Below are 19,061 nucleotides of genomic sequence, written 5' to 3'. Positions count from 1 at the left end.
ATCGGTCAGGTATTGATAGATTGCATCTGCAATTATTCCTGTAAGACACGTGTATGTGGTTGAGAGGCAGCAGATAGGCCTGTATTTATTGGGCAAGTGAGTCTCTTGGCTCTTGGGTATCAGAGTCGTTTTGCCAAGAGTTAACCACTCTTGTGAATCTTCCTTGCTGACAATACGAGTAAATGCCTGCGCATAATATTCATGAAGTGCTGTGAGTTTTTTTTAAGCCAGAAATTTGGAATCTTGTCAATTCCTGGGCTTTTAAAGTTGCTAAAGTGGGTGATGTTTTTTCTTATAGCATCTTTCGTGATTTTTAGTCGTGGCATATCTTGTTTGCCCTTGACAGACTCTTTAATTATATGTATCCACTCCCCCCCTTTAGTGTTGTTTGGGGTCCTCATACAGTGGTCTCCAGAATGACTCGACTTTTTCCTGTAATGGTGGCGAATTAACCTTGATTTCTTCTTGAATTAATTTTCTGTATACCATCCTGGGGTTCTTGTCAAACGACCTATTCAATGACTTGGACTCCATTTTCTTTTGCTTATTTTTTTATTTGTGCAGATAAATCTTTTATTTCAGCTTGGTTTTCTGCCACCTTAGCTCTTATCTGCACTTGGTTATGAAGTGAATAATCGGTTTCAAGTTTATTCATCTTCTTTTTTAATTTTTCCCCTGGGCTGTCACTTAACAGAAAAGTAAATATCTGGGATGTTTCCTTTCTGAGTTTTAAGATTTTCTGTTGTAGCCTACTTTTCCAGACTGGTTCTTTTGTTTTGGCCTTAAATTCTCCCTCTTTTTTCTCTTTATGGTGGGGCAAAAGTTTCCTCTGCATATACCATGCTGCCCCAAAAGTTGCATGGTTTATTTCAGTTAATGACGCATTAGTTGGGACATTTTTTGTGAGAGCATCATTCACTTTCGTTACAAGGATCTTGAAGGTTTTGGTACAATTTATTTTCACCAGTCTGGGTCGATCTCCAACAGCCAGGCATCGTACCATTTCTATTCTGTTAGCCAGTTCTTCTTCCAGCTCCATCTGGTTTGCATCCAGTGTCATGTTTACAGCTGGTGCATTGCGGTGTTGTTTTGCCCATATTTTAGTTGAGATATTTTCGGGGGTGAGCCTTGAGGAGAGTTACTGTTGTTTATTGGGCGGTGCTCTTGATAATGCGTCTCCTCTGTCAATGTTAAGTCTGAGACCATGTCGGGTAGTCGAGGTGAAGTGGGTTCTGGTGTAATGTCACTGGGAAGAGGGATGGGGTTGCTTATTGGGCAGATGTCATCTTCAATCATTAAGCGAATATCTCTAATCATACTGGAAATCTGCTCTGTAGAGAAAGCATTGTTCTTCATGAAGTTAAACTTCTGGCATGTAAGTTTTTCTCTTGCGATTCCTTTTTTATTTGGACAATGATACTTGATTTTTTGCAATTCTTGGCATCTTTCTTTGAGTTTTGAGTGCTTAATTTTTGCATACTCCATCGCCCATACAAGCGTCCATTTATCCTCCCCGCTCCATTGAGTTTGCGTAAACTCAGTTATATCTCTTTGGCTAAAGTCCTCCTCTGCCTCAGCAAGAGCCGTTAGCTCAATTGTATCTCTTATCTCTTTGGTGAGATATTTGTTGATCTGTGACACGATCGACAGTAGGTTTTTGGTTGTTGTCCCTAATACCTTTTCCTTTGGTAAGAGAGAAAATCTTATTTGCGACTCGAATACATTATTTTTCTTTCTTCCCCATTTCTCATACCTTGAGTATGCAAAACAGTGAAGAATTGTTTTCTTCTCCTCAACAGACCACTTCATAAGATTATAGTTCCTCTTTTTGGTGGTCCTTGTTTGGTTTTGCCGAATTCCAGGATTAGAGTTGGTCTTGTCTGGTGGAGTATCCAGCTTAGTGTTGTTACTTGTGGAAACATCACTAGGAGAAGGTGCACCGTTGCTTTCCTCATATGACCCAGTGAAAAGCCATACTGAGGGGATCTTTTTTATTCTGGACGACATCCTGCCAGTTTGTCGATTTAGCATTGTTCATTTTCATTTTTGCTTGAATGTTTGGTCAGAGTTTACTTCGAACTTGAAGCATCCTCATTTCAGATTATCTGATAAACCCCTGTACAGAGAGACCGAAGACACCCGAGGTTGGTATCTGGTAGGCATTCCAGTCCTCTTTAGACTGTGTGTAAGATCAAATGTAAAACTAAAACAGTTTCCCTAAACGTTCTAATAAAAATATTATTAATAGAACGAAAGAAAATCCAACGTTTTTGTCACTATATATATATTTATAGAACACTGGTTTTGCGGGACTGACTTACAAGTTAAAACATTTTTTTCATTTTCCATTTATTTGATTATAGGAAACAGCTACTTATCACTCAGCAAACAGGATTTCATACAAATAGAACAAGTATTCAAGTGTTGCATTAGTGATGTAACTGCTATTTGAATTGTAGATTTGACAGAAAAATGACCGATTTTGATTATAAAAAGTGACAATCTTATCAGAATGCGTTGTTGTAGTATGGCGCCGCCTGGTTGGATATGTTTGGCCCCGAGCAGAGCTCAGAAACTCTTCAGCTTATATTTGCTACAAAGTATTTAAATATATAAATTGGTGTGATTTTGTATAAATATATTTTAATCAATTGTTTGGTTCATGAAAAAGTCTATGAGAAATATTATTAATGGTAATCCTAATATCGAACTATTTAAACATGGTTTAATTAGTTTCCTATGCTTAACTATTAAGGTGAGCTACCATTTGTTTGTGGAATCTGTCTAGTTCACTACTGTTACAGCAGGAGGATAGGCATAATTCGTTGTCTCAGAAAATTAAGCTTTCCAGTGATGAAATTTATTATTCCACGAATTCAGCATATATATACCGATTAGTTCATATATGGCTGTCCTATGAAATATCTCATTATTACATCGAAGTTACTGGTTTGTCTTCTAATCTCCTTTCTTGTTTGCTATCTATCTCGCTCTGAAATGTACATGTCTAAGTCAATTGCGCATGAAAATCAATTAGTCAAGTGTGATTAATTGGTGTTATTGGTGATGATTTCGAATGTTATTTTTTATCTTTGTGTAACTTGTACAGAGCAGTGATATTATCAGAGAAAACAAGTAAGTCAGTCGTGACTATGAATTTCTAAGCTGAGACAATTTTCTGTTTATTATTTAATCATTGAAACACTTTAGTCCTTTATATATTCTTACTATTTTTTCAGCTTTTGCCTTCTCACTGCTTCAGTTGCATGAAAGCTTGGGTAGTAATACTAGTCGATGTTTTTTTCATAACAATTATTAACCTGACAGCTTCTGGGCCATTTCAATGGTGTTTTACTTGTCGGACTGAAGGTTCACCCTGCTAAGCCTTTAAGATTTCATATATATATATATATATATATATATATATATATATATATATATATATATATATATTCATATATATATATATATTATATTTAAGATTCCATATATATATATATATATATATTCATATATATTATATATATTAGATATATATATACATATATATATGTCTATATATATATATAACTACTTCATTTACTCACATAAAATTAATATACGAAAGTATAGATTTATGCGTAAACTTTAAGTATTTACTTCAAAAGTGCTCAATACGTAGGTAGAGCTAGTTAGTAATTTGTAAGCCTGACGAATCCTATAATGGATGAAACGCAGAATATTCAGTGTAGCTTAATCGCCATATATATTTTATAAATTACTATATATATATATATACACGCATATATATATATATATATATATATATATATATATATATATATATAAAGAATAACAATATTAAATATACAGTGAGCTTCTAAACAAAAACGACCCTTAAAAAGGAATATATATTGATATAGATTGGTGGATTAATTGTTGCTATTTGTTCTGATGAGTTAAGGACAAAGTAACTTCACTGATTGATATAACAATTAAGTGATTGATTGTGTGCTACGAAACAGATACTGTCAGGAAGAGTAAAGCTCAACTGAATTACAGGAATAAATTGTAAGATGGTCATGAAATTTGAAATATAGACATTTGTCATTCATATATATATATATATATATATACGTATGTATATATATATATATATATATATATATATATAATAAATTATAAAATATATATGGCAATTAATCATAACTTACTACATAGCTTTACCTATGTATTGAACACTGTTGAAGTAAATACTTAAAGTTTATGCATAAAATAATACTCTCGTATATTAATTTATATTATTTAATTATGTATATTAAGTCCGTGTAGACGTGTCTCTGATCGAATAGAAATTTATGGACACTACATTTTTTTTGCTTGTATTACGGCATGTTAAAATTCATTAAAGTTCTGTTCTTCATCTCCAAATCTATTAAATACTCATATTTGTTAACCCAAATTTACAACTCTTCCTTTTCATAACCTATCATACTTTCATAAATCAGAGTCCATTTTCTGTAGGCTGTTGTTGAACCCAGTCAACGACGGGTACTTTTGCTAGTATATATATATATATATATATATATATATATATATATATATATATATATATATATATATATATATATATATAAAGATGGACTGTTTGTAGAACTATACTGCTGGAATTGCCCAATGACATTTCTGGAATGACAAAGTGATATATAGGAATGGTGCCTTGGTTTTTGTTAATTCCAATCTTAAGAACTTAAAAGATTTGACCAAGTTTCGTGATTTCAAAAGATTAAATATAAAAATATAGATACGGGAGTCAAGTTTTTGTAGGTTTCATCAAATTAATAACGTTTGTTAATTTTTTGTCTTTTGTTTTTGTCACTCACAATAATTATAATTGAGGCAGATACCTGAGTTAAAAACATTAACGCAAACATTTAAAATATACTTGAGGATTGACATTTAGATATTAATTTTTAATTATCGACCACTGGTATTTTTAGATTAATAATAGATAGTTACATAAACGCTTAAAATAAAAATAATTAAAATAAAGTAAGTAAATAATAATAATAATTAATTGTAGATTTTATGTGATTTTTCATGTAGGGATGGGCCTTTATAGAGGAAAATTCTATTAATTTCTTTCCTGATTAATTTCTGAATATGCACATTGTATAATGACATAATTGATATGTGTTGGGATGTGGATAAAAGATATTCAATATTTATGTATAGATAAATCGTATGTTTACATATAGTACAAGAGTTCTGGTGAAAGAACAAACCCTCTCAATTATCGCCCCATTTTTCTTCTTCCTCCCACTCTTCGTTAAAATCTTTGACACCTTAATTAATCAAGCATTAGTTCACAGCAAATCTTCTCTCTGACAAACAGTATGGATTTAGGCAATGTCATTCTACTGCAGATATTTTAACAGTCATCTCTGAACGTATTTACCATATACTAGATAAGGCGGGTGAAGCCAGGGCTGTAGCCCTTATATATATATATATATATATATATATATATATATATATATATATATATATATATATATATATATCCAAGGCCTTTAGCAAAGTCTGGCATAAAGAGCTGTTAATGAAAATTAAATCGTACGGTATAACTGGACGTATACTAAATATAATTAGATCCTTCTTAGACAATAGAAGCATACAGGTTGTCATTGACTAACGTGCATCCAAGCAGCATAACATTAATGCGAGAGTGCCTCAGGGGTCGATCCTTGGACCATTTATATTCCTGATATTCATTAACGACCTCTCTGATAATATTGTGTCCGAGATGGGTATATTTGCTGATGATACAACGCTCTATAATATGCATGAGGGAAGAACAGATGTACATAAATTTAAGCTAATGGCAGAATCGTTAGAAAATGACCTCCAGACTATAGTAGAATGGGACCGGAAATGGATGGTAACATTTAATGCTAGTAAAACTAAGCTGCTTTCCTTTAACAATTACAAGATGTCTCTCCAACCTCCTATATCCATGACAAATAGCACCCTACCTGAGAATTCTACCTTCAAACTCCTGGGCCTAACATTTGCGGGAAATATGAACTGAAACAAATACATAGAGGACATTGCAAAGGCTGCTACAAAGAAGGTGGGTTTCCTATATCGAGCTAGAAGACTACTCACACCTTAGAGTATCCTGTACCTTTACAATTTACACCTTTCGCCCATGTAATGGAATATTGTTACCACATCTGGGCTGGTGCATCTACCACTTGCCTCTCTCTCCCTCTTAGATAAAGTAAAAAAAAAAGTTGTCAATCTAATCGGTCCCACTTTATCAACTAAGCTCCAGCCCCTGTCCCATCACCGCAATGTTGCATCACTGTGCCTGTTTTACACATATTTTAATGGAATGTGTTTTGATGAACTCGTTTCACTTGTACCCCCTCGATGTACATATCCCCGACAACGCCGCTTAGCAATAAGATATCGCCCATTCACTGTTGATGTCCCTAAATGCTAGAAACCTTTCTATTCTAATAGTTTCTTCCCTCGAATCGCTAAACTTTGGAATTCACTTCCTGCTGCCTGCTTCCCTGGCTGTACTGATATGCAAAAGTTTAAATGTAACATAAACAAATATCTTGTTAATATTTCCTAGACATGGCCCCAAACAGTAGCCCCTTACGTCCAATTGGCGATATGCTTTGTAAGGGTGAACATGATTTTAAAAAATGTATTCTGTGTATTTAGCCATGTATTTGAAAGAAACTGAATTTAATTGTTTCAGGAGAGATAATTCTATATATTTTCTAAAAATATGGAGTTGCCGAACATGATTGTTTTTTATTGAATAAGTATTTAGCCTAAATTCTAAAAATTAGATTTTAATAAGTTTCTTTCTGTTATATGTTATTAAATAAGATTATTTCTGTTATATGTTATTAAATAAGATTATTTCTGTTATATGTTATTAAATAAGATTATTTCTGTTATATGTTATTAAATAAGATTATTTCTGTTATATGTTATTAAATAAGATTATTTCTGTTATGTGTTATTAAATAAGATTATTTCTGTTATATGTTATTAAATAAGATTATTTCCGTTATATGTTATTAAATAAGATTATTTCTGTTATATGTTATTAAATAAGATTATTTCTGTTATATGTTAGTAAATAAGAGTATTTCTGTTATATGTTATTAAATAAGATTATTTCTGTTATATGTTATTAAATAAGATTATTTCTGTTATGTGTTATTAAATAAGATTATTTCTGTTATATGTTATTAAATAAGATTATTTCTGTTATATGTTATTAAATAAGATTATTTCTGTTATATGTTATTAAATAAGATTATTTCTGTTATATGTTATTGAATAAGATTATTTCTGTTATGTGTTATTAAATAAGATTATTTCTGTTATATGTTATTAAATAAGATTATTTCTGTTATATGTTATTAAATAAGATTATTTCTGTTATGTGTTATTAAATAAGATTATTTCTGTTATATGTTATTAAATAAGATTATTTCTGTTATATGTTATTAAATAAGATTATTTCTGTTATGTGTTATTAAATAAGATTATTTCTGTTATATGTTATTAAATAAGATTATTTCCGTTATATGTTATTAAATAAGATTATTTCTGTTATATGTTATTAAATAAGATTATTTCTGTTATATGTTATTAAATAAGATTATTTCTGTCATGTGTTATTAAATAAGATTATTTCTGTTATATGTTATTAAATAAGATTATTTCTGTTATATGTTATTAAATAAGATTATTTCTGTTATATGTTATTAAATAAGATTATTTCTGTTATATGTTATTAAATAAGATTTTTTCTGTTATATGCTATTAAATAAAATTGTTTCTGTTATATGTTATTAAATAAGATTTTTTCTGTTATATGTTATTAAATAAGATTTTTTCTGTTATATGTTATTAAATAAGATGCTAAACGTTCTATTAATGTTATTCCAATTATTTCTTAAGTAGATGTTGATTGAAATTAATTATCGCATCTCTTTAATAATGAGAAATAAAATATTTCATTGCAATTAATGAAAATATGTGTTAATAACAATTAATGTTTTTCTTGTTTATGTTTTAAGATTTTTCAATCTAATTAAATTTAAGCTGGTATTTTATTAAAACTATTTTAGAAATAGTATCTACTGGGGTTTTATTTATATAAAAGTGTTTTATATTTTTAATGTAGAATCTAATACGAAATTCAAGAAAAAGTGTTTCCAATTTTTTCATAAATCAAATAAATCGAATAAAGACGTTTTGAATTCATTTGTGTGCAGCATGTGTCTACAACAGACTACAAGAAATGTTCATTTCATGCTTTTCCGACTTTGAATATCTCAATGTTTTTATCTACATCTTTTCTTCTCTAAATTCTATTTCGTTCCAACTTAAACAAAAGCAGTTTTGAAGGAGCAAAATGTTGTTTCTGGTGAGTTTTTTAGTGATCTTCCGCAAATAAAACATTATGAATGATAATTAAATACATACAGTAGGAGCCCGGGATACAGCTTAAAAATTAACAACAATCTACAATACATTATATAATCCACATGTATATAATCTAAAAACATTATAAATAACACCATAAGGCGGGGAAAATACCGTAACCAGGGACCGAAAAAACATCGCATTCTATATCGTAACCTGACAAAAACGTATCCTAAGTTCACCGGATCCCGGGGTTCTACTGCATTCTTTTTCATTTGGAATATTGCTGTTCGAGGCTTTTGACTATTTACTACAAGATAAATTGACGAAAACTCGAAAATCTTCGTGAATAATATTAAACATAGATTAAATTCATTATATTTTAACACAAAAAAGATAATTAGACATATTAGAAAACTGAAAAAAATGGTACAAATTCACTCTAAAATTTTATTTCTATCATTACTTGCGCATTGTTTCACTGATTACCACGTTGGTTTTCGCGCGCGCACATTTAACTTTTGCGCGTTTATACATATATTCTGTATACTCCCTTGAACTTTTATACATTAATTTTTTATACGCATTATTTCATAACTAGTTATAACATATAATGACCCAACGGGTCACGGGTAGTCTAGTATATTATATCAAAGAAACTTCTATGCTCCACGTGTTATATATAGTTTTTTTGACATATTTTTTTACAATTTTACTAATAAAATTTAATCTGTATAAAAAAGGATTAATTCAACTTTTAAACCAAAATCCAATAGAAACAAGGTATTTAAAAAAGTTAACTAATACATCATGGAAAAATATTATTTGGATCAAGTTAAATGTGAAATTATAGAAATGAAAAGGTCGCAAGTTCCATTCTCTAGCGTTCAAAAAATTATAAGAAAACATTAAAAATATGGCCGCACGAGTCACTAAGGAAGGCCAGAAAGCTGATAACTTTATATATATATATATATATATATATATATATATATATATTGTCGTAGAATCTTGAAAATTAAGTTTATTATAACAATACATTTGTCATAGCAATACATTTTATGAGATGACTGACTACTTTTCATGATTTCAAGTTCAAATGAACAGTTACAACAAGAATTGAAATGCAGTCTACTAAAGCCTGATTGTCATAGCTGGTGAATTTTAAAAATGCAATTTAGACGTGAGAACACATTAGAGGAGAAATATGGAATAAAATCTTAAACTTGAGAAAAAGACGACAGACACGTATGGAATGCTTCAGGCTGCTTTTGTACCATTTTGCATGGATCGAGTGGCATAAGAGATTCAAGAAAGGCATAGAGTTTGTGAGGGATGATAAGAGGTGTGGGATGAGTAAGAATGTAAGACCATCAGAATTGATTGGTTTAATAAAGAATTGCATGGATAAGTGCACAGTATGTGTGGGAACTGTACACACAATTATTCGCGAGGAAGATGCGGAAGATTCCGTAGAAGTTTATCCCAACGGTGCTCAGAGAATATAAAAAAGAAAGACGTTGTCATGACAGCAGGTAGATAGTTGAGCTGATCAGTTCAGATATCGCAGTTCTTAATGCTCTTGTGACATGTGACCAAGGCTTGATCTACTGCTATGACCCAGAGACCAAAAGGACCGAGTTCCCAGTAGAAGCATGCTGGCTCCCCCAAACCCACGAAGACCAGGCAGAGCAAATCCACCCAGAAAATTATGATGGTCCTTTTTTGGCAGAACAGGCATGATTTACATGCACTGGGTTCACACTGGACAGACATACAACAAGGATTACTATGTTAAGAGCGTTCAAGAAGAGATTCCGTTGGAAGAGGGCAGCATTCTTCAAATCGGATCAGTGGACAATGCACCAGTCCATAACCTCATCTTTGTCAGATTATTTAACCAAGATGAGCACCAAGGCATGAAATTCATCAAGACAGTTTCTCACCCTTCCTATAGTAAAGAACTTACTTTATGTAATTGATTTGGTTATTCCTTAGAATAACCAAATCAACCTTAGAGGTTGTCGTTATGAAACAATTGAGGAGATGAAAGAGGCTGTAACTAATGTCATTGATACGCTCGCAGAATGTGACTTCCATAAGATCTGTCAGGAATTGGTGGAATGGTACAACAAGTGCATCGCAGCCGGAGGAGATTACTTCGAAGCAGACTAGAATTTCATGTGTACACTATCAATAAAAGCACCCATACGAAAAAAATCTGGAAACTTATTGAAGGCATCGCGTATGTGTAAGAAGGGTAAAGGAAAAATTGGCTGAATTTTTCGCACGGAAAAGAAATATTGGATATCACAACTATTATAGAAACCACTCAAGCAGCGATAAATTTTCGATCGAATTTCTGTTCAAGTGGGCTCCACTTTAAAAGTAACTTATAACGGGGGGGGGGGTCATGGAGCTCCTCTTTGCACCCAGAAAAATATATCCACTATATATTAATTTATTTCTGCAGAAACTTATCTCAAGTATGAAATTGCACCTATTTCGAGATAAGGTTACGATATCACCTGGCTGTTGGTACAGATAAACATTTCATCATTTATTTTATTTCAAGCACGCTCGATAATCTAAATATAAATTACTTCTACAATTTACATTTATTTCCTATTATTGTTCTTAGGTTTGCAGAGGCGACTAAGCAACTCTTTTAAAAGCTCTGTTTGTCACTTCGTCGTCTGTTACGTTTAAACTGACGACGCCATATTAGATAATCTGTAGCGCTGGAGTAAATTTAGTCATCAAGTCGCTTGATTTGCAATTGAAAACAGTCAATAATAAACACAATAATAATAAAATAAGGTTCTTTTTGTCTATCTATCTATCTCCCCCCTCTCTCTCTCTATCTATCAATATATATATATATATATATATATATATATTTATATATATATATATATATATTTATATATATATACATATATATATATATATATATATATTAATCATCGATAAAAGAGATATTAAATTTCATATTCAAATTTAGCCACAAGAAAATGATACAATCTCAGTAGTTGTGTCCCAATCTAAAATACAAGACGTATTATTTCGAACTGTAGTGAGTGATAGTCACGAAAGACTGACAGTAAAAAAAAAACACACAGATATTACATTGATTGAATTCAGAGTTCAAATTACCCTACCAGTGTTCTTAAAAACGAGTGCAGAGACACAAAACATATATGCCTATGCATAGTAAAACATTAATACACGGTGATGGAAGTGACACTTAATTTGTTCTTTTTTATCTCTCTCTCTCTCTCTCTCTCTCTCTATATATATATATATATATATAAACACACACACACACACATATATATATATATATATATATATATATATATATATATGCATCAAGTCATTATTCATACACGTCTGACTGAAATCAACTGAATTCTTTTTTCTTATGATTTTTTGGATAACTTTTCAATTCGTTGGGCGTTCTTTTTATTTTCGCTGGCATGTTGTATATTATGGCGCCCACTAGTTGTTGTTGAGCCGTATTCTTCTCAGGCGCTTTCAATCGATGCATCCGATCATCGTCAGGAGCGATTGTTGTTGTTGTTGTTGTTGTTGTTGTTGGCATTTTCTTTATTGAGGCTGGGTGTATTTGTGGTTAGTTCTATTTTTTTTTATTGGTTATAATAGTGTAGGATGAGTAGGAGCGAATTATTCTTATTTTTAATTTTGATTTTCTTATGTTGTATTTAATTTATTTAGTTTATTTATTGTAAGTTATTGAATACAGTTAGTATATTTCTCTCGAATTAAATGAGACCCGGTTAATAAGGAGCAGTAGTTTTTAATTAGTACGGCTTCTAATAATTTTAGTCTTCCTGTGCAATCGTTAAGGTATCGAATTTAATATGTTAGTTAAGATATTTCTAATGTCGGACGATTGTAGGTTTTTTTTATCATGAAATCATGAAATATATATATATATATATATATATATATATATATACATATATATATACACACATATATATATATATATATATATATATATATATATATGTATATATATGTATATATATATCCATGCAATTTTGTCTCTGTGTGTGAGTTCGTTCCTTATAGACTCTGAAACGGCTGAACAGATTTTCTTTAAAATTTACAGAACTTTAGTGTATAAGTCTGGGAGTGGTCTTAGGTTTTGTCACAAAATACCCCTGATAATTACTGATCATCGATAATCGAAACCGTTATTCTAATTTATCTATTATCAGTAAAGTAATTTTTCCATGTCATCGCTTAGCAAAAATTATAGCGCGTGCTTTAAAAAAAAAATTATTTTTTGCATGAAGTGGTCTGTAGGTTAAAATTCTTTATGTAAATGATTTTTTTTTATTAACTGCAAAGAGTTTTAAAAGACTTCAAAATTTATGTGTTTTTAGCAATGAAAAAGTAAATTTCGTTTTTGTTTTTTGTTTTTTTGCGTCCATTGAACAAGCAACTGACTGTGAAGAAATTGCAAAACAGTCGACTCACACATATATTGAAAATGTGATTCAAATATTTCTTATATGCCGGTTTAACAAAACATAGGCCCCAGCAACTAAGCACCAGTAATATGCCCGGCAACATAAGATAAGAAATTTTTCGACACAGAGTTGACTAATTGTAGAACTATACAAGGATAACCACATAATTTCTTAAAATGAATAGAAAGTCGATTTTGATCCTGTGGTTGTTTTCGCATAAGGTCCAAGAAACCATGCCCCCAAAATCTCGCCAAAGTAGTTGGTTTGGAAGAATAACTGCTAAGGGGACAAATAGGAGAAATTGGATTGTTGGTAGCACGTGGCATCCACTGTGAGGGGTCTAGGTTTATCAGTAAGGTGTACATATAACTGAAATTTACTAAAATAATTTCAGGATTACAAAGAAAAAAAAAGCGAAAATATTGGAATTACAAAAAATACACATAAAAATAAGCATTAAAAAAGGGCATCCAAGCATCCCCCTAGTAAGGCAGGGAATACTGCTAGTATATACACACACATACATATGTGTGTATGTGTTGTAATCCTATAAAAAGGAGGATCATAAAGAAAGACGCGAACAATAGGTTAAGATGGAAAGAATATATTGTACAAGCAAATGAACACTAAGAAAGGCTGTCGGTATTTTCTACTCTTAAGTTAGACGTTCTTAGTATCGCGTTAGGTCGCGATTTTTCTTCACAAGAGTATTAGCCTTGTGATTAATATAATGGTTAGCAGAGTTCATTAGGAGTACAGTGGTAAGTCCCCCAACAATAGATACATATACATGTAGATATATATATATGTGTGTGTGTGTGTAGATGTATATATACATATATGTATATATACATATTCATGTATATATACATATATATGCATATATATTAATATATATACATATATATGCATACATATTTTAATATATGTAGATATATAAATATTTTCTTTTTATTATTTAAGTATTCTTCTATTTAACACAAATTAATTACTAAAAGCAAATTAGTTTGCTTCCCATCCTTTATAGTTACACCATTTCGATTTATTAGAAGGGAACTTCAAATTTATGTTTATTTTTGTAGAAAGGGGCAAAAGCATGATACTTATTATTTCACCATGTGTGACCATAAAATTACTTGGTCTACCACCTAGGTGTATCGCTAACTCTTTTAGAATCCTGGACCAATAAGAGAAAAAAAATCTGACATAAATCCTGATCTATTGACCTTTTAGGTCATTGCAGTGAAACACTTATCTGATTTGCGAACCCAATTGTTTAAAGAGTAAGTAATGCATATCATCTAACTTCTACACTCCTTCATTGTCTATTATCTATTATGCAAAAGTATCAGTGACTCACCAGAAGCACACAGGACTTGGTATTGTTTTCTGACTAAGACAATGAATTCCGTCTCTTTATTCTCAATTTTTCTTTTTCTCACAACCTTAGCAAATCGAGTGTGCTTTCATACAAGTTAATTTGGTTTGCAAGGTAAAAGGTGCAGATTTGAGAGATAAAAAGGTGTAGATTTGGCAGTTTGTCTTCTGTTTCTGTGCAACACTGCAAAACAACCATTGTGACAAGACTAGGCTAATAGTCTACTTGAGGGCCCATAGTTGGTATAAAAATGACCCACTTCGCTCAACCCACTCTGCTTCCAAACTGAAACTATTATATATAATGTCATTCTTAACAAAAATGAAATGACATCTCAAAAATCTCAATCAAACCAGTATTTTAAACCATATTTTATTAATCTGTTTAAGAAAATTAATTACCAAAACCAAATTAGTTTGCTTTCCATGCTTTGAAGTTACACCAAGCAAAACAAATTTGCATCCTCATTTGCAGCTCACATTCAAAATTATCCATGGGATTAGAAGTAATCTAGATTATGTAGACACTTTTTTTCTCCAGATCTTGTAGCATTATGTGAAACCAACCTATACTCATCAATTTCCTTTGTTTTGTCATGGCAGAATATCTTCTTCTCTGCTCTTAGAATGCAGACACATATATGCACAGATTTTGACTCCAAACCCTGTGTATCGCTTTATTGCTAGTTCATTCCTCGAGTTTTGTGGAATTTGAACAACAAATTTGAATGTTATTGCAAACAAATTTGAATGTAATTGTCTAAAAATGTATATTTTCGGTAATAAAATAGCTTCATATTTCCGTTTATATGAAATAAAAAAACATATCCAGTAACAATATTAACCAAACACAAGAACGAATTTCACATTATTTTCTTTAACAAAATATTTATTTGTCAACAAAACTCACATGCTTCAAAATTACTTTAAATAGCCTTGTGTCAACTGATGATGTCAATTGGCAGATTTGAGATGATGTGATGCTTTAGAAAACTTACAAAATCTTCCAGCAAAGTTCATGCTTTGACAAAAATTGAACACCTCTTTCATAAACTTGACAACTTCTGGTACTCTAAATACAAACCAGCCTTTAAATAAGATTCTTCCTATCTAAAAACATAAGCTGACCTCACAAGTTGCATTATTGAAAGGTAATTATAATTTTAATCTCGAAGGTTCTATCCGGAGGTACCTAAAGCAAAAAAAAAAAAAAAAAAAACTTCCACGGATTAATATGGGAGGGGATACTATCTTCAAATTATATTCTAAACTGGGAATGGGCAAAGGACTTATACTAAGTAGATATAAATAAGTCCCTCTTACCATGGTTTTTAATGGAGAGTAGATAATGCAGTCGATGTGTTATCGGCAGCTCGCTTCTCCTTTTTTGTCCCTCAGTCCTCATTCCTAGTGGGTGATTTTTCTGACAATAGGTTAAGAAAAAGCTGCTTCCCAGGTGGTAGTACTTCGTGAACAGTAGTCTGAGATGCCGGAAATTTTCTGTCTTTATGTCTATCCTTGCGGCCATGTCACTAGTAAGGGTGCTGGAGGTAAACGTTTTCATATGGGCTGACGTTAACCGCCTGATAGTCAGGGACATGAACCTTGGAATAACTACTAAGGAGGCTGTCCTATCAGCAGGTGCAAAGTACCGGGGCTGCTGTATTGCCATTTGGTGAATGGATTCTGGACCATGCAGTAGTTTCTGGTAGGGCCTCTCGATGCCATACTAGTGGGTAATTGTTACGGCTTTACCTTTTCATGTGCTACAAAAAAAATTCCCGCCTTTCCTCTCTTATTTTCCCTCTCTGTTCTGTTCTAACCAAGTTTGCTGACCTGTTCCACAAACCCCAAAATCCTCAACATGAAATATCTCAAAAAAGAAAACACGAATAAACCTAGAACCCCATCCTCCTACATAGACCCCTACTACCATGTCTCCTTATCCGGCATCAGGGGTCTACGTCTTAACCTTCCAGAGGTTGAAACACAATTACAGGAGACGAAACCTGACATATTCTTTCTAAGCAAAACTGGAATAGGGCCGACCACCTCCCTTGATGAGTTCATAATTAAAGGATACTCTAACTTAACATGTAAATCTGACCGCCAAGATCGCCACGGGCATGGAATATGTGCCTACATTAAAGATGGCTTCCCACGTGGCAGGGATATCTCCAGAGAAGACCCTAATCTACCTTATATGTGCTTCCGGGTTGCACTTGCTTACACCACCGCATTTATATTTGCCCTCTATCGCCCCCACAACAGCGGAGTTACTGTCTTTAAGAGTATATCAAAGAAAATTGACCACATCCTGTCTGCTCATCCCTCGGCTAACATTCACATTTGCGGTGACTTCAATATCCATAATGTGGAATGGCTGACCCATTCCAATAAGACTGATGATGAGGGGAAGTTCTGTCATGATTTTGCCATTGCCTATGACCTCACTCAGATTGTCCGCGAGCCCACCCGTGTGCCCGATACTACCGGTCAGTACGCAAGCCTTCTAGAACTTTTTCTATCCACTTCCCCTGAGCTATGCTCATGTTCCGTTCTATCTCCTCTGGGATCCTCCGACCACTGCGTCATATCAGTTAAGATAAAAATGAAATATAATAAATCTACAGACGTACATCTCCACCGTACTATATACCGATACTCTATGGCGGACTGGGATAACTTCCGTACATTCATATCTGATCTACCTTTCCATTCCATGTTTAAAAAGGATGTGTCCTCTATAGTATCAGACCTGACCGAATGGTTACTTGTAGACATAGACCAATTCATACCATCCAAAAAATTCTCCCAAAAACCCAACAGCCAGCCATGGTTCTCCCCTAAATGTGCTGCTGCCATCGTACACAGAGATCACTTTTTCCGTAGCTACCTACGTATTAGATGCACTGAAACTAAAGCTGCTTTCAGGACCGCCAGCAACCACTGTAAAAGAGTAATACAAAATGCTAGACAGCTATATGCTCAATTCGTTAAATCCAAAGTAGCTGAGCAGCAGCTTGGTTCCCACCAGTTCTGGCAAATAGCAAATAGGATCCTGAACAGAAACGTGCGTTCTATCACAACCATTATCAATGGACCAGAGGTCATCTAGACAGCATCCGACAAAGCCAAACTATTTGCCAAAAACTTTGCGGCAAATTCTACCCTGTGCGACGAAGACCATCAACTCCCCATATTCCCTGCAACATACAAATATTAGCGCGTGAGGTCGCCAAGCTAATCAAGAACCTTGACTCCAGTAAAGCAACTAGTTCTGACTGTATTCCAATTATAGTGTTAAAAAAATTACAACCAGAACTTGCCCCCATACTTACCAAATTGTTTAAGCGTTGCCTTAAGAAGTGCTTCCCAACATCCTGGAAAACCTCATCAGTATGCCCTGTATTTAAGAATTCAGGTGATAATTCATCCCCCTCTCAGTACAGACCAATAAGTCTCCTGTGTGTCATGAGTAAGTTGCTGGAATCCACAATAAATAGAGAAGTAGTCAACCACCTCAACAGAAATAACCTTCTTAGCGACACGCAATATGGTTTCCACTCTGCAAGATCTACCGCAGATGTGCTAACGGTTATATCTCATAGAATTAGTGAATCTCTCGACAAAGGCTTCATTTCTAGGGCAATTGCTCTCGACATATCAAAGGCCTTTGATAAGGTTTGGCATAAAGGCCTACTACAACAAGATTTCCAGCTACGGTATAGCTGGAAATGTTTTCTTGATCATTAAATCATTTCCCTCAGATAGGCTCATAAGAGTAGTGGTTGATGGGCAGAAATCAGAGGTCCACAGTATTAATGCTGGAGTCCCTCAGGAGTCCATACTGGGCCCAACTCTCTTCCTGATCTACATCAATGATCTCCCAAAACACATACTAAAATCATTCATTGACATCTATGCTGATCACACGACCATCTATGGCAACACATCAAAGGCCGTAAATGATAATGTTCTCTCTGATAATTTCTCCTCTGATCTTGAGCGCGTGGTGCAGTGGGGAAGAGGTTACTGGTTACCTTTAATGCATCTAAGACCAAGCTCCTATCTCTACATCATAAACGCTCTGATCCCCATCTGGCATCAATTGAAATGGGTGGCTCTTGTCTATGGGAGACCCCATTTTTTGATAAGCTTCTGGGTTTGACCTTTGCTCCTGATCTTAAATGGAACACATACATCAAGTCTGTGGCCAAGGTCGCTGGGAAAATAGTGGGATCCTTCTACCGCTCCAGAAGATATTTCACTAATGATGCAATTATCTATCTATATAAGAGCCAAGTACGTCCAAAGATGGAGTACTGCTGCCACATCTGGCCGGGAGCTGCTAAAAACAGCCTATCCTGCCTTGACAGAGTACAAAATAGACTTCATGACTTGGTGGAAGATGCCCTTTTCTCTACCCTGAAACCTCTCTCCCACAGGAGAGATGTAGCGAACCTGTCGTTGCTCTATCGTTATTTACAGGGCAAGTGCTCGTCTGAGCTCCATTCTCTGGTCCTCCCTCGCCAATCTTTTTCAAAAAACACCCGACTAGCTGAAACCACCGTCAATAATTTTCCCCACTCTTTATCTGTGCCTAAATCAAAACGTAGATTCCATGAACAAAGCTTCTTTCTTAGAACTGCAACAGAAGTCCACCACAAACAAATTCCTGATGAAGCGCCCGCTAAGTAATGACACCTTACCAATTCTCCAATACTATTGCTACACTAT

At 33.3% G+C, this 19,061-nt stretch overlaps 1 protein-coding gene across 9 annotated transcripts in view; it reads left to right on the top strand.

The window, feature by feature from the left end:
- LOC145263161 (solute carrier family 28 member 3-like) overlaps positions 1-19,061 on the top strand; it is a 688,175-nt gene that overhangs the window by 516,971 nt on the left and 152,143 nt on the right. Inside the window, exon 1 of one of the 9 annotated variants that reach the window (XM_080120176.1) lies at positions 8,417-8,443. The exons of the other annotated variants lie outside the window; for them this stretch is intronic. Coding sequence (XP_079976302.1) covers positions 8,432-8,443 — 12 coding nt within the window. The 5' untranslated portion in view covers positions 8,417-8,431. Of the gene's footprint in view, positions 1-8,416; positions 8,444-19,061 lie in introns of those variants that run through there. 9 annotated transcript variants of the gene reach the window in all.

This window comes from Euprymna scolopes, chromosome 38 (genome assembly GCF_053919585.1).
Source record: "Euprymna scolopes isolate OS-2025 chromosome 38, ASM5391958v1, whole genome shotgun sequence".
Classification (NCBI taxonomy): Eukaryota; Metazoa; Mollusca; class Cephalopoda; order Sepiida; family Sepiolidae; genus Euprymna; species Euprymna scolopes.
The sequence above is the reverse complement of the archived record's forward strand: the minus strand, read 5'-3'. Positions and strand labels throughout refer to the sequence as shown.